Source organism: Typopeltis vanoorti, chromosome 12 (genome assembly GCF_054136105.1).
Source record: "Typopeltis vanoorti isolate ZY-2024b chromosome 12, IOZ_Tvanoo_1.0, whole genome shotgun sequence".
NCBI lineage: Eukaryota > Metazoa > Arthropoda > Arachnida > Uropygi > Thelyphonidae > Typopeltis > Typopeltis vanoorti.
The window spans coordinates 80,703,345-80,720,114 of record NC_143560.1 but is presented as its reverse complement, the minus strand read 5'-3'; the positions used below and the strand labels follow the sequence as shown (position 1 = coordinate 80,720,114).

At 34.1% G+C, this 16,770-nt stretch overlaps 1 protein-coding gene across 1 annotated transcript in view; it reads left to right on the top strand.

The window, feature by feature from the left end:
* The window catches only part of Ddx1 (ATP-dependent RNA helicase Ddx1), a 336,696-nt gene that overhangs the window by 241,519 nt on the left and 78,407 nt on the right, over positions 1-16,770 (top strand). The window contains exons 21-23 of the mRNA XM_090401751.1: positions 622-696; positions 7,944-8,003; positions 14,771-14,822. Coding sequence (XP_090257877.1) covers positions 622-696; positions 7,944-8,003; positions 14,771-14,822 — 187 coding nt within the window. The remainder of the gene's footprint in view (positions 1-621; positions 697-7,943; positions 8,004-14,770; positions 14,823-16,770) is intronic.

The following is a 16,770-nucleotide window of genomic DNA, read 5'->3' as shown; positions in this document are numbered from 1 at the left end:
TGTCCTTGAATACCCTATCTACTCATTCTCAGGTTCTAATGAGGACTTTTTTAAACTGACCCCAGAATCCCTGGAGTGGATCTAGGATTTAAGGATTAAGCTCTGACTCCTGATTCATAATTTTGATATTTAATCATTTCAACCTAGTGTACCCCTTTTAATATGATTTTTACAATTGTTTTTATGCTGTTTTATGTAATTTGTATGTATTATCCTGAGATCTGTACATCATAAGTAAATAAAATAAATAATGGTTATATCAGGAATTTGATGTTTCAAATATTTTGTCAAATTTTAGATCATTAAGATATCCTTGTATCTAGAATTTTTCATACAAATCTCCAACCAGTTGTCTGTCAATTAGAATTTTCAGTCTCAATTTCTGAAACCAAGTATATTTTTAAAAAATTTGCTATAAAATATTAAAAGTTTGCTTTCTTCTAGTATGTAGAACTTAATATATGCAAAATTCCAATGCAAGATGAAAATTTTATTTTTTATATAATTTAGGAAAATTGAGCATTACACAAACACACATATTTCAACTGATATATTTTCTGCAAAAATGAATAGGTATATACATTTATTATCTTACTCAGAAAATGACTTTCAATTCTTTAGGAAAAACTAATGCGTTTTCCTACATGGGTAGATTTAAAAGGAGAGGACAGTGTTCCTGAGACTGTACATCATGTGGTGAGCTCTATTTTAAATCTCGTGATAATATTTAAATATTAAGACCTTATCTAGATAACAAATAGTAACTGCAAAATATTTAATATATTGATAAAATCCTATGTTTCATGTGGAATTGTTTGTGTTCCTAAAGAAGCAGATATTACCATCATCACAGCTTGATTATGGTGATTGATCTTTTGATCTGTTTTAGTTTCATTTTCATAAAAATTTCATAAATTTTTTTGGGTGCAGTCTACCCAAATGTTGACTCTCACTGTGGCTATCTCGCAGGGACCAAAGAATAGTTTATAATGAACAGTTTGCTTATGGTAAATGCCCTTTAAAATAGCATCAAGCCTCTGTGGATTTTCTCAATACATTGTGGTAATTTGCTATAGCAAGAATAGACCATATTTGTTTAGGATATTGAATACTGATCAGTTTACATGTTATTTCAGTTTTTAATATATCCTCATTTCTTCTATGGTCAGATAATGTGTATTTTGCAGTTTGGTTCTTCTCAAACTTTCACTTTATTTTTTATTTAGCAATTTTTAGTTGTTGAAATGGAATAATTACTACTGTTTACAAATTTTTGATTTTAATATGATGTAAGATTTCCTGAATCATGAAAAAAAATAAACATCTTAGGAATGCAGTAAAAAATGTAAAAAAATAAACATGAAAATAAATGAGGCAAAAAAATTAGTCTCATTTATTTTCATCATTTATAATATGATTTTCTTATTTTTTATGCGAACATAAATCTCAGACCTACATATCTGTTATAGCTTGGCAAAAAATGAAACGTTTTCCAGCAGTAGTGAATATGTGTAGATGCAAAGACTGGAATGATAGTATAATCATCATGATTATTCCAGTCTTTTCAACTATAGATATTAACTGCTGTTGGAAAATGTTTAATTTTTTACCGTTTATTTTATTTATGTTAATAACCTCCTGATGTTGCTGTTAGTCATATAGACAGCAAAACATGTAGAGGAAGTACATCTAGTATAAATAAAAAAAAAATTGCACGCAAGTTAAAAAACTGGTTATTATCAATTAAGCAAATCTACTCATAGTGAATAGCAATAATGTATTGTCTTGACAAGGAGATGAAGAAACAGGTATGTTTCCTTAGAAATATTTAAATGCAAGAAAGTATTGCCTTTCAACAGACATAATTTCTTGAAAAATTGCAGATACAACTCTTTAATTCCTGCATTTTTAATATACATTCTGCCAAAGCATGGAAGATATATACAAGTGCAAGTTATGCTCTTTTTTGAGCCAAAATACAAAAGACTAGATCAGACTTATTCTCAACTTAGCAAAATGTATGTCATCTAGATTATACTCTAGCTAATTCAATATCCCCAGATACATGGAATGTCATAGATAGCATACATTCGAAGAAGGTCTCATTTGTATTAAATTTTTGAAATTATAATCTCACTAATACAGAAGGTTCAGTTTTGAACAAAGACTTATTATGCCATCACTCCAAGACACATTCCAAAACTAGACATTATGACCAGTGTTGAAAAAAGCTACTAAATTTCTGTCATCTCATGAAGAGGCATTATTCACAAGATTACTTAGTGCTTCAGCTTTATTAGTCACATGCCAAAAAACAATTTCACAGCTTTAGTGAAAGAAGGTTATGTAACAATGATGAAATCATTATACTAAAGGCAGATAAAGAGAATTTAATAGTCCTTTTTAATAATGCAGACTATGACATCAAGATCACCTTCATGTTATCAGTCTCTTCCACATATTCAGAAATGGACCATGATCTGACTTGGTCATCACACTTAAAAACAAATGATCTAATTCCAGTACTTTTGAATTTACAGGACTTAAAAAACAACTGAAATTCAGACACTCGATCCCCTCAAGATTATATGGTGTGCCCAAAGTTCACAAGATAGACATCAATTAATGTCCAATAGTTGATGGCAGAATCTCTCCAGCATATCTTTTCTCTAACCTCCTCAAGCCTCATATAGGACATACAGTATTATTTAAAAAACTCAAAGCATTTTGTAGATAAACTTTCAAACATTCAAATTTCCCCATTATATATATTAGCCAGTTTAGATGTTGTTTCATTATTTGCGAACTTCCCTGTTGAAGAATCAATAGTTATACTTGAAAAACCTATTTCTTCCGGACATTACATGCCTCTTGAAACATTTCCTAAAATCTTCATCTTCACTTGGAAAGGAAAATTGTGCTACCAAATATACAGTCTTGCAATGGGCTCACCTCGATTGTCTCTGATTGCCAACTTATACATGGAAAAATTTGAAGAATTAGCAATAAAACAGGAAACCTTAAAACCATGTATGGTAGAGATGTAGTTGACATCTTTATCATCTGGAAACACCAGAAAGACCGGGAAGATTTTCTATATTTTCTGAATAATCAACATTTGAAAATAAAATTCACATTAGAAGTAGAAAAAGAATGGAAAATTACCATTCTTAGACATCGTTGTCAACAAAAACATTGCTGGAGGATTATCATTAGAAGCTTATAGGAAAGAAACCCACACAGACAGGTACCTACAAGCAAGCTCATTCTATCATCCTCAACAAAAATTAGATATAATCAAAACCTTCAAAAATAGAGCCTTAAGCATGCTAATAAATGATGACATGAAATGAAAACAAGAACTTTAAATTCTATTTCATCAGTTCCTCCAAAATGAATACTCAAAAAAGTACTAAAGAAACTTCTATTTTCTGATGAACCACCTGTGATAACACAAAAATTAATTACAAAGGCACAGTATGTTTTCCATACATTGGTAGTGTATCAGAAAAATATTCAAGGTAGCCAACATCAGAATGGCATTCAAACCAGTCACCACCTTACACAGCTATCCCCCCAAAGACCCCAAGGGCAATGTTGAAAACAAACAGGAAGGAAAAAAAAACAGACCATAGTGCATATTGTCAAAGAACGTTGAACTGTAAATTGGCAACCATCCTCCATGCTACTTTAGAAGAGAATTACTTCGACAAGTTGTTCAAGAAGCCTCCAAGGTCATTCACTCAAAAAGCACACTAAATAGAAATCAAGGAATGATCCATCATAACATCAGGAAGTCATTAACATATGTAAAACCAAAGATCTGTCCTATGCCAGCAATCACAGAGCTTACAAAACAATGGAGAGACTGCACCTAACATGTCAAATGATACTTGTGATTAGACTATCATTCCAGTATTTTCAACTATAAAAAATTAACTATTATAGCCTGATCTGCCACTTCTCTCCCAAATTATAATTGTGTAACCAGTTTGAAGAAAGCTGGGTGATAAGGTACAGATATTGTCCTAGCATGACAGTGTTGTCATGCCTACAGCACTTATCATGCAACCAATACACAGGAACAATACTGGCTTAGAATTTATATTCATACTTACTCTTAATGGGGAAATGACCACTGTTTTCAAGTTGAGAAATTGCAAAACAAAGAATTTATCATAGCTGAAAAGCAGATTGCATATGGAACTTTTGTGCCTGCAAAACCACATAAGATACTGTCTGCTTTTATAGAGCTCAAGTGAATATTCAGTATCTTAGAATAAAGAATAAACCTTAGGAATATTTTAAAATTGCACTGAAATATTGTCTTTGAAAATAATGAAGGAATATCCCTATACAAGTATGTTGCTCAATTTTCTGTCGTGAACTGCTGGATGCTACATAAAATGTAATTTTTTTAACCTATATTCAAGTATGGATATTAATTAGTGTGTTCCATACCTGATCTCAGGGAAGTCATGGTATATGCCTTCTGAATTTACTGAAGTGAGCTACAGCAGTACTTTGGTAGGTCATTTGTAGTAAGACATACAAGGAAGTGATTGATATGAAAATTAGATAAAAAAAAAAAAGCATCACTCAACTTATGTTTTTATTCAATTGTATTTTCAGTTCATAATCATCATCATCAAATTCCTGACATGTACCCTCAAGGGGTGTACAGGATATGATAGTACTACATAGTCTTCCGCTGGGACGTTTTCCTGCCAACCCGGCACAGAACACTTGTTTTGCTAAACTTTCCTCGTCCATTCTGTTCAAATAACCATACCACCTGAGATTAGCTCTGCTAATGCATTCCTGGATGCTGACAATGTTAAGTTCTTTCCTAATAGTCTCGTTTTTAATATGATATTGCCATTGATGCCATCTATTTATGCCTCTAATCTTTCTCAGGACTCTCATATCTGCGGTCTCTAGTCTTTGGTTAAGTGTTTTACTTCTGACCCAGCTCTCAGATCCATAAGTTAAGTTAAAACTGGTTTGAACACTGTATTGTATACAGCTAATTTAGCGTTCCGACTAATTTCCCTCTTATTCCATATGAATTTATTCAATTGACTTCCTACCATACCAGCTTTGTTGATTCTGTTGTCTATTTCCAAATTTAATTTGCCATCTTCACTAAAAATCGTGCCTAGGTAGCTGAAATGTTTTACTTGTTCCACAGGTTCCCCATTCAAAACAGAGGTGACATTTTCAATGATTCTACCTATTTTCATTGTCTTTGTCTTTTTATTGCTGACCTTCATACCATATCTATTACAACAGTTATTCAATTTAGTAAGGGAATCTTGCAAACTTGTAGCGGATTTATTTAGAAGTATAGCATCGTCCGCATAAAGCAAAGAGCTGACATTAACATCTCCAATTCTGATATCACGTTTAATACCACTTTCCTTCATAATGTGATCCATATAGATAATAAATAACAGAGGGGGATAATGTACATCCTTGTCTCACACCAGATTTAACATTAAACCATCTTCCTGTACTTCCTTCAATTCTAACTGCTGACTTGCAACTCAGTTAAAAACTAAGCATTGCTTTATATAATGCCCCATTGACACCATATAACTGTAGCGTATTGAATAGCTTCTCTCTTAGCACCTTGTCGTATGCCTTTTCCAGATCGACAAAACTTAATACAGATCTTTGTTATATTCCCATGCTTTCTCAACTAATTGTCGTAAAGTGAAGATCTGATCCTGACAGCCTCGGTTTGGCCTGAATCCAGCTTGTTCTTAACCAAGCTTTTCTTCCACAATTCTTCTCAACTGTTTCTCAATTATACTGCATAAATCTTGCCCAGAACACTCAGTAAGGAAATACCTCTGTAATTCTCACATTCAGTTTTATTTCCCTTTTTATATATGGGTACTATGAGAGCGCTACTCCGATCATCAGGAATTCATCCCTCTGTCCAGGCCTTCTGAACTATGCATTGCAGCCACTGTAAGACTTTTATACCACCATACTTCAGCATTTCTGGTCGAATATCATCTACTCCTTCTGCCTTTCCACATTTCAAGCCTTTCATGGCTTTTTTGTACTTCAAGTAGATATGTATTCCTGACTGTATGCCTGTTTTTTACCACTGTGCTATCACTGCTTTTTCATTTAGCAATTTTTCGAAGTAATTACTCCATACTTCAAGGATATCTTTTTCTCTCATTTTCATGTCACCTTTATCATCTCTAACTCCTTTTACAGCACTCTTTACTCCATTTCTAAGCTTCTTCAACAACCTCCAGAACATCTTACCACCTTCTTGATATTTATTTTCTATGTTCTTGCCAAAGTCCTCCCAGGAATTTTCTTTAGCTAGTTTTACACACTATTTAGCTTTCTTACATTTGTCTCTGTATTCTCTAAGAGCACAAGCTGACTTATTTGCCAGGAACTTTTGATATGCTTTCTTCTTTTCCTTCACTGCCTTTTTAACTTCCTGTGTCCACCATGGAGTTCTGATTTTTCTGTCCTTGTAGACAACCTCACGACATGCCTCTCTGGCTAAATCAATCAGTGTTTCTTCAAGGTTTGCCACTGAATCTCCAAGGTTTGGTTCTTGTTCTCAAATTCTTTCATTTTTTTTTTCAATAATCTTTGTGTATTTTAGTCTACAGTTCACATCTGAGAGCTGCTCAACTTTTATTCGCTTTAAAACTTTCTTACATGTCATTCTTTTCAATATGAAATTCAATTTTATCCTGCTCAAGACTAAATAGTGATCACTTCCAATTTCAAATCCTCTGTACACTCTGCTGTCCTGCACCAGGGAGAAAACATCACTTTCAACAATAACATAGTCAATGAGACTTTTCTTATTCCTTGCCTCTTCTCTCCATGTGAATTTGTGCACATTTTATGTTGGAACATGGTGTTAGAAATAACCAGTCCATGTCCTGAGCAGAAAGCCAACAGGTATTTGCCATTATTATTAGCTTTGCTCTTTTCTCCAAATTTTCCCAAAACATTTTTGTATGTCTGACAATCATTTCCTACTCTGCTATTTAGATCCCCAACAAGGCCGAACTTTTCCTTTTTCATTGTGTTAGTAGCTTTCTCTAGAGCCTGAAAAAATTCCTCCGCTTCTACCTTAGTAGAGCCTTCTGTGGGATTTTTTCTGAATTTTTTCTTTTTATGACGCTAATCTTCTTGATTAGCATCATATTTAGTGTTGAATGCTATGGCTCATTTTTTGTGAATTTTTCACTGAAAAATCGCCTTTTGATAAATTGCGTTTTTGATCTTCTTTTAATGAAACTACTACACTAAATGTAGACTCTTCATTTGTGGTTGATACCATGATATGGCCAATGGCAAGCTGCATATATTCTCAGAGAATATTGGCAGTAATGCCATCACTTGTGTAAGTTAGTGGGCATTACCAATCATAACTAGCCATTCCATGACCTCACAATACTTGGAACTGGGTCAGTCAAAATGGACAATATGCACACAGAAATCTTTTAGGTGAAAACACAATAGCATATTTCTAGACAGGTTGCATTATATAAGCACACACCATTAAGAAATTATCATTAGTTGCTTTTTTTGGGTGGTTATTGGTATCCACATCGCCTGCTCATCTAAGTAGTAGTGGAAATAACATAAATACGGCCCAGCTCTTACTTAATCCCCCCCTCCCCTGAATATATATATAAAAGGATATCTTTTGTCTTTAAATGTATGCGAGAACATTTTAAAATGTATTGACATGGTTTGCAGATTTCCAAAAAAAGTTAAAGCTGGAAAAATGCTGTGAATTCTCTTGGGAATAATAGTTTATAGAATCTTATTTGTTATTTAATAAATGTCAGAATGTACATTTCTTTCTGAAATATAATTCATATATTTCTGAAATATAATTCATTTTTCTTAATTTGGCATCTGATATTTACATCTCATTTCTGTAACAGGTTTGTATGGTGGATCCCAGGAAGGATGCACTCTGGAAGACTATGAAAAAACGCATTCAAGTGAGTTATGTTTGTTTTTTTACAATCACTTAGCATGCCATTATATGCTGTAGTTATATTTAACATAGTGAATGTGTACTTACTAACTAACAACTACTGAAAAGTACTCACCAAATCTTCCATGTCATCAGCAATTGTAAAGGAAATTTACTGTTGCTAACCTTCCAGTATAATGAACTGCCTTTTAGTCCCTATAAATTCACCATAATGAGATTTGAGTCTACTGCTTTAAGCGATTCATTTATCAGGAGTTATAGTATTGGTTATTAATCATCAAAATTCATCATCATCATTGCCCATTGGTGTCTGATGCTTGGTTCACCATTCTTTGCCATTTCTCTCTGTCCATTGTGAGATGACTCAAATCCTGCACACTCCACACTACTCTTTCACATCGTCTATCCACTTTTGCCTTCGCTGTCCTTCTCTGTTTATACCATCCATTATACCAAGCATCAAGGTTTGATCTTCCTACCGTTATCCATTCTGCAGATATGTCCAAAAAAATGTTAGTTTTCTTTTGAATTATTTTCTGCATTAGATTTTCTTTGCGGTTTACTTTGCAATACAGTTCTCCATTTGTTACTTTTTATACCCAATCAATTTGTAGAATCTTTCTATAACATGTTCTTTCGAATGCCAGTATTTGTTTCACAGAGTCTTTGACCATTAACCATGTCTGACAGCCATGGAGAGCACTTAGGAATATGCACATTTCCAGAAGTTTCAGCTTTATAGGAAAGGTCACTGATTTACTTTTCCACATCTTGCCCAGTGCCTATAGGTTTACTTTATCTTTTGTTATCCAAGATCCTATCTCTTTTTTACAGTTTAAATCATAAGTCATGTTGCTGCCTAGGTATGTGAAGTTCCTAACCTCTTCCAACTCTTGTTCATTGACCTTTATTCTTTTACATTCTCTTCTCTCCGAATATCATCGTTTTTGTTTTATCGATGTGCATTAACAGCTCATATCTTTTTCCTTCTTCACTTAGCTTCAGCACTGTTCTTTTTAGTTCCTCTTCATCTTCTTCAGTAATGACCATCATCTACAAATTGCAAATTGTTTATTTTCGTACTTTGAAATATGCTTGGAGATATCGAGTCTCCTTGTTTCATACCTCTTGTTGTCCAGAACCATCTTTATTTCTCCACAGTTTCTCACAGTCTCTGCAATGGCATTGATGTTCTGCAAGAGACATGTAGGTTCCTATCTGCTCTAGAAGATTTGAGTACAGCTCATGCCACTATCTGATCCATACTGTCGAGTGCTTTCCAAAAGTCAACAAAACATATATAAACACTTTTATTTTTGCATACAGCTTTTTCTGCAATCAATCTTAACATTGTTTGGTGCACAGTAACTTCTGTGTACCAAATAACTTCTGTCTTCTAAATCTTGCTTGCTCATCTCCTCGAGTTTCTTCTATTAGTTTCCTTATTCTTTCCATTAAATCATAAGTACTTTTCCCACATGACTCGTCAGAGATATTGTTCTGTAATTTGTTAGAGATATTGTTCAGTCTTTTGTTTGTGAATGGTATTAGGATTGATCTTGTGCATTCTTTTGGTGTTTTACCTTCCTCCCATTCCATGTTTCAACATTTCTGTGGTGATCTCATCATTCCCAGAGTTTTTATGCTTTTTCAGGTGTTTTGCTGCCTTTAAAATTTCATCCCTCAGTATATCTATTTCTTCCTCTGTGCTTGGTGGTATTTCCTCCAATTCATCACTTAACTTCTTTTGGACTTCAACATCTCCCCTGTGTCTTATAAAACTCTGAGCAGTATCTTGTCCATCTCTCTTATTTCTTCTGTGTTCATCAAGATTCCATCATTTTCATTATTTGTTTCTCTGCTTTGGGCTCCATTTCTTATTTATGTTTCTGATCATCTTGTATACTTCTCTTGTTTTATATTCACCTTAGTATTTATTGATATCCTCACACTGTTCCTCCAGCCATTTTGATTTCACTTCATTGCATTTTGCTCTATATGTTCATCCATTTCCACAGAGATCTCTCTCCTAATCTTTTTTTTTTTTTTTTTAATTATCTTTAATGTTTAATGTCTCCTGTGAGATCCACCTCTTCTTTAGCTTTTCTGTCTTTGGAACTGTTTGTTCCACTGCTTTCTTGATTGCAGAACCACTTTATTATTTCTATCCTCAGTTCCCTTTCTGTAACAGATTTCAGTTCATCCTCTAGCACTTTCCTATATGCTTTCCCTGTAATTTCCTCACTCATTCTCCTCGTATCTCTCTGACTCTGATATTGTGCCTTCACTTGTTGCCTGAGTTTCAACTTAATATTGACAATCACTAAGCTATGATATGATTCCATGTCTACATCTTGAAATGTTTGACATTGCTGAACTGATGTGGCCCATTTCTTGCTTATGAGAATCATGTTTAGCATGTTCTTAGTTCTTCTATCTGGTGATTGCCATGTCATGCTTTGGTGCAAATTCAAGCATTCTTTCTCCTTTTTCATTGCTTTCTCCTTATCCATATTTGCTCGTTATTTTTTCCCATCCTTTGTTGTCCTTTTCAATCTACTCCAATAAATATATATATATATATATATACCTTTCTTTGCTACTGATTTCAAGGTTATTTCCAAGTTGCTATAGTTCCTGTTTTTGTTATACTAATATTTGCAAAATGCTACATTAATCCTGAAAGTTAACATAATAATTTCATTCTTTGGATAAAATAAATCATAATTCTTGGCCTCAAAATTTTGATCAATCAAAATAAGAAAAGTGAACACTTTCTCATTTTGGTTGATCATTATTTCCTCTCAACAGCTTTCTTCCAGAACAAATAACTGCATTATGTCTTTGTCTACTTTTAAGTCCACCTCATGCCATTTTTCTTTTAAACACCTGTGGTGTTTAAAGGAAAAAGTCATACAAAACATTGAGTTTGCTGTTAGTCATGCAGGAATACTATCAACGTCTGAGGACAGTGGTACTGTGAAAAACTGACTCTGAACATTAATGCCTTTCCTATTCATATTTCAGACAGTTCAATAGACACATTACACGATCACTACAAGTCGCAGACAAAAGTGACTGCCATAATAAGGAAGACAAAATTATATTATGAGAGCAATTAAGAATATTTTTATAGTTACCAAAATTTGTATGGCAAGTAAAAAAGGATGACTATAACAATTTTAATGAGTTCTGATGACAGAAGCAGAAGTAATAGGTGAATTACTGAACAGTCACTTTGTGAGGTTGCATCTATTTACTGCAACTTGAGAGGGCTTGATGTAAGAGTAGAGATAGGTGAACTGAAGATGATTAGGATATTACAAAATCTGTATAAATAGTACTAGCGAATTTGAATTAAATGGGATATCAGTCCATGTGTTAACAGAATTTTCAAAAGAATTGGCAATTCCTCTGGCTGGACTGTTTGTCAGCTCTTGCGTGCTCCCAAGAGAGAGAGAGAGAGAGAGGGAGGGAAGAGGGCAAAATGCGATTTCTCTAAAGGATGAAGAGAATCATCAACACTACCTTAAAGGTCCTCTCATAATAAATGACTGCTAGTCTGGATTCCACTGGTGGCAATCAACTACTTATATGTCCAATGATGGGTGATGTATCATTGAAAAATTTGGCAAATCCCAAGTGGTTGCTCTTGATATCCCCAAGGCTTTAGAATTGGTCTAGCACAACAGCCTGTAAAATAAGCTTCCATCATTTTGTCTGTCCTCTGATTTCTAACTAAGTTGCTAGCTTTCTGACTTGGAAACACGTTTTGTATGTATGTATGGTGCCTAATCTTCTGACTCAACAACGCTAATGCCGAGTTCCACCTGGTGCCCTTTTCTCTCTCATCTTCTATCTTGCTTCTGTCTATCAACCACTACCATTCCAGTACATTTTGATGATAGTATGCCCCTCTTCATTAGACAAACTTTGCACTACACAAATCTCCATAGTCTTCTGACCATTCCTCAGTAAGGTTTGAATAATCTTGTTAGTTTCAGTGTACTAATAAAGCACAATCCTCTTGTTTTTCACCAAAAAAATCTTCCAGTCTTACATTTGACAACAGAAATCTCATTAAGAGAAAATGAGATTTCTATTCTTGGGATTATCATAACATCAGATTTGTTTTTGGTAATAGACATTACAGTTATTGCCTCCTCATCAATAATTGTAATATGTCTATTAATATGTAATTAAAAAATTGGGATCTCTCTCTCTCTTTTGCTCAATATTATTTTACATCTGTCTGTTGCATTCACTCTATACAAATCAGTTCCATCCTACCATTGAATGCCATCACATTTCGGGTGGTGTGCCCTAAATTACTTGATTCAGTACAGAAAAGAGCAGTTAGATTAATTGTCCCCCCCCCTCTCTAATTCATCCATTCACTTTCTTGTAGGCATTCAGATCCACTGAAAATATGCAGCAGCTGGTCATCACTCTTTCATAGTTTTGCTCACAAAACAATTTTTTTTTTATTTCTTTTACTGTTGACCTCTAGAACAGTATCTCCTATGTTTCTCAGGGAATACAATCTACAGGTCTTGAAATCAAATATGAAGAAGTTTCTTCTCAACTTTTTGTCATTTATTGGACTGGAATATATTATAGATTCACATAATAAAGAGGTCCCATACCTCTCATGTATGGGACCTTTAAGGTCCATTATAGAAAGAAAATTCCAAGAGAGAGGTAGCAAATTATAGACAATTGAGTATCTCAGCATGACTTTGAAAGGTAGGTCATGCCTTACAATTTTCTTACGTTTTACCATAAAGTAAGAGATGAATGTGGAGAAATGACTACTGTAATTCTACTGGACTTTGGTGTAGTGCATCTCAAATGCCTTTGCAAAATATTATGTAAATTGGAACAAATGGGAGTGGTAAGGGTGGTAACATGAGAGGGTGGCTGATGGACAGATGTCAAAAAAAAGTAGTATATGGTAGAGAAGACTCACAAAAAGGCAAATGACTGATGGTTTTCAGCAGAATGTCCTGTTGAGGTATGCATTGGTTTAAAGAGATCCTGCAAGATGATTCAGATAGATTGGCAATATGAACAAAAGATAATGGTGCAAGGTAATGTGTAAGGTTTGAGATGAAAAGACTACAAGCTGTCTATACACATTGATGGAACTGGACTGCAAGAAAGTAGGGATGCTAAGAATTTGAGAGAGGAGGGGAACAGAGAGAAAGTCAGAGTGCATATTACAAAAATGGACAAAATAGTTTATGGGATCACTTAATATTGATGAGCACACAAGTGAAAATAAGGACAAAAAAAGGGATTAATATTGCTCTATAGTTTTGATACCACATATGAAGTGCTGTGCACAGATTTGGTTGTCTGAGTTTATTGTAATGTATCTGGAAGAAAGTGACACAATTGTTTCTGGTCTTTATTGTGCTCTCTGTGAGGACATACTGTACGTTTGTGGGTTATGTTTTGTTGATTGGCAGAAAAGAGGAATATGATAGAAATATGTTACTAAAAGGTATTTTATAGGCAAGAACAAGGGTCACCCCTGGAAGTCATGTAAAAATGTAGTTAGCAAATGCTTAACACGTTCACTGCCAGGCTCCTCGGGCATAGTTTGTTACCACACGCCAGGCACTTCTACAAAGTCGGTACGAGTTATCTCGTAGCTGACTTATCAGACAGAATTTTGTTTCATACACCAACTACACAACTACAAGTAATCTCGTATCACCCCCCCACACACACACACCTATGTCTTACATGTGCTGATGACTGTGTAACTTGAGTTCAGAGTCAATGACATTCAGTGGAGTAAGGTTTATTACATCTAGTCTTACAATTATTTAAAATTATCTAAATAAAAACCTTCAATTACGCCATGGCCAGTAAAAGAAAGCTTACTGATGAAGAATTAGAAGCTTGCGCTAATATGAGCAATGATGAATGGAATGAATTATTTGGTTCCGATTCCGAAGATTATAATCCTTCAGATGATGATATATCGTATATAAATATATGTATATGTTGAAAATAACTTCAAAAAATTGTTTTATTTTCATTAATAGATACACGGTTTATGCAGCAATACCTCTTATAATATACTATACTTTTTCTGAAATTATTTTCCTTCTACCAAGCCCCCAGACATGCTCTCTGCTTTATTCACAAGCCATGGGTCCAAATTAACGTACTTATACTATGGGTTAACTCGTGCTTAGCATAGGAGGTCGGTAATCGACATATGAGTATATTCGTAGTTGGCTTGTGAGGCTCATATACCAACTATGAGTATACTCGTAGTTGGCAGTGAATGTGCTAAACCAGATTTCTGCCTTGGAGAATCAAGATACCCATCAATGAATGAATTTAAGATATAGGTATTGTTTGAATAATGGTTAGTGGGTACCTCTCCATGATGAGTCTTCAGGTTTTATGAAGGTTTCCATAATAATAGTAATAATATACAACTGGAAGAAATGTAAAATAAACAGCAAAGTACACAACAAAAGAAACACTAAACAAAACTATAACTGCTTATAATGTAATAACTTGGTCCCAAAGTAGTTCACAGATTGTTTGGTGATCTCTTCAGTAGTTTTTTAATACAAAAAAGAAGAAATGGAGAATTGACCACTAATTGGGTTATGGCACAGAAATAACATTAATTAGGTACCTGTAGTTTAACATTAAAAAAAATGGTTTATTTTCATTTTAAATATTACTAAGTTGTATTTTAAAGAATGGAAATGATAATCGTGTATACAAAATTGGTCTTTGTAGACTGATGGTGTCCACGCAAAAGATGATGTCCGGCCAGGTAGTTCTTCTCCAGGTAAGCTAATAGAAAATAAATTCTTTAGCTGTCATTTATGTAAGACTGGAATAATAATTGCACAAGAGATCTATCTTACTCACAGAATGCAAAGAAAATAGATTTATTTTTTTTATGGAAAAATTGAATGTGTTCTTAAAACTTGTGATGTCTAAGATTGAAACATAATGGAGCTTAATAATTAAGTGTCCATGTCTAATTGCAGTACATACTTAGGCATGATACTTACCTTATGGTAAGTATTACAGTAGAAGTCATTTAACAGTTTATTTAATTTTTCAGATAAGAAGTTACATAAATGTTTAATGATTTCATAAAGTCATTTCATTCTGCGTGTGTTACATATAGAAATTAACAAACATCTTACATAATTTATGTGAGTTATAATTTCAGTAACATATAAACTTTTATCAGAGGCATATAGTTTAAAATTCTTATTTTCTAATCATCTTAGAGTAATGTGTATATGTTTGAACAAAAACTTAAACATAATAGTATCACTCATTGTTGCCCAGTGGAGTCAGTAGAGAACTTTGTCTCTACTGACTCCGTTATATGTTATATCGAAGGGCACAGGCAAGCAATCGGGCATTGCGATTTGATTTCATGAATCTATTTCAAAACATATAAATTGCTACAAATGTTGGAACAAAGAACAAACAGAGGCTATTTAACAATAATCGTATTATATACTTCATAAAATGGAAGAAAATATGATAGCATTGAATTTTATAAAAATTACAAAACATGCACACAAGGGTGGTCTGAAAAGTTCAGGGCCTAACAATGAAAATACGAATTTATAATTTCAAAATTATTTTTATTTTTCAACATAATCACTCTTAAGACTAGTACATTTATTCCAGTGATGCTTCAGTGCCATTATCCTGTCCCTGTAGTTCTCGTGTAAGATCTGCAAAATACCCCTCTACAGCTGCAATCACCTCTTGATTCAAAAAAAAATGCTGACCAGCGAGGAAGAGTGTTAGTTTTGGGAAGAGACAGAAGTCAGAGGGAGCCAAATCTGGGGAATAGGGTGGATGTTCCAAACAATTCATAGTGCAGATCCTTTAATTTTGCCGTTTGCCAAAACACTCTTGTGGGCAGGTGCATTGTCCTGATAAAAGATGATTTTTTTCTTCTGCAAACTAGGTCTTTTCTCACAAATTTTTTCGTCTAGTCTGGTTAAAAGATCAGAGTAATATTCCCCGGTTATTGTTTTACTCTCTTCAAGATAGTGTACTTTTTGTGTATTTGGGATGCTAAAAATGCCTTTAGCATCCCAAAACACCGATGCCATGATCTTTCATACTGATGGAACCGACTTTGTCTTCTTTAGTGCTGAATAACCGGCTTCTGTCCATTGTTTGGATTCTGGTGTGTAATGGTGAATCCAAGTCTCATCCATAGTAATAAATCAACACACAAAGTCAGTTTTATTCTTTAAAACGCTCCAAGCACTGTTCAGAAATTTTCATGCGAGTGCATTTTTGATCTGCTTTGAGCAAACACGGCACCCATCTTGTGCAAAGCTTTTTCATTTGCAATTCTTTATGCAAAATATATTCTGCATGTTCTTTTGAAATTTCTATAGTCTCAGCAATTTCACACATTTTGACTCGCTGGTCATCCAATACCATAACATGCATTTGATCATAATTGATCATGATTTCTGCTGTTACACTTTTTGGACGTCCTTCACGTGAATCATCATCATCAAGGCTGGTACAGCCATGTTTACTCGGCAGCCCAATTCTTAAGTGACTAATTCTTACTATCAATTTCTTCAAAACTTTGAGATAAAACTCACCATTGACCGCTTGGCCAGGCGGAACAAATTCTTTGTGGATAATGCCCTTGGAATCGTAGAAACAAATCAGCATTGTCTTTACTTTGACTTCTCCAAGTGACTTTTTTTCGGATGCTCCTCTTCTGATGGTCTCCACTC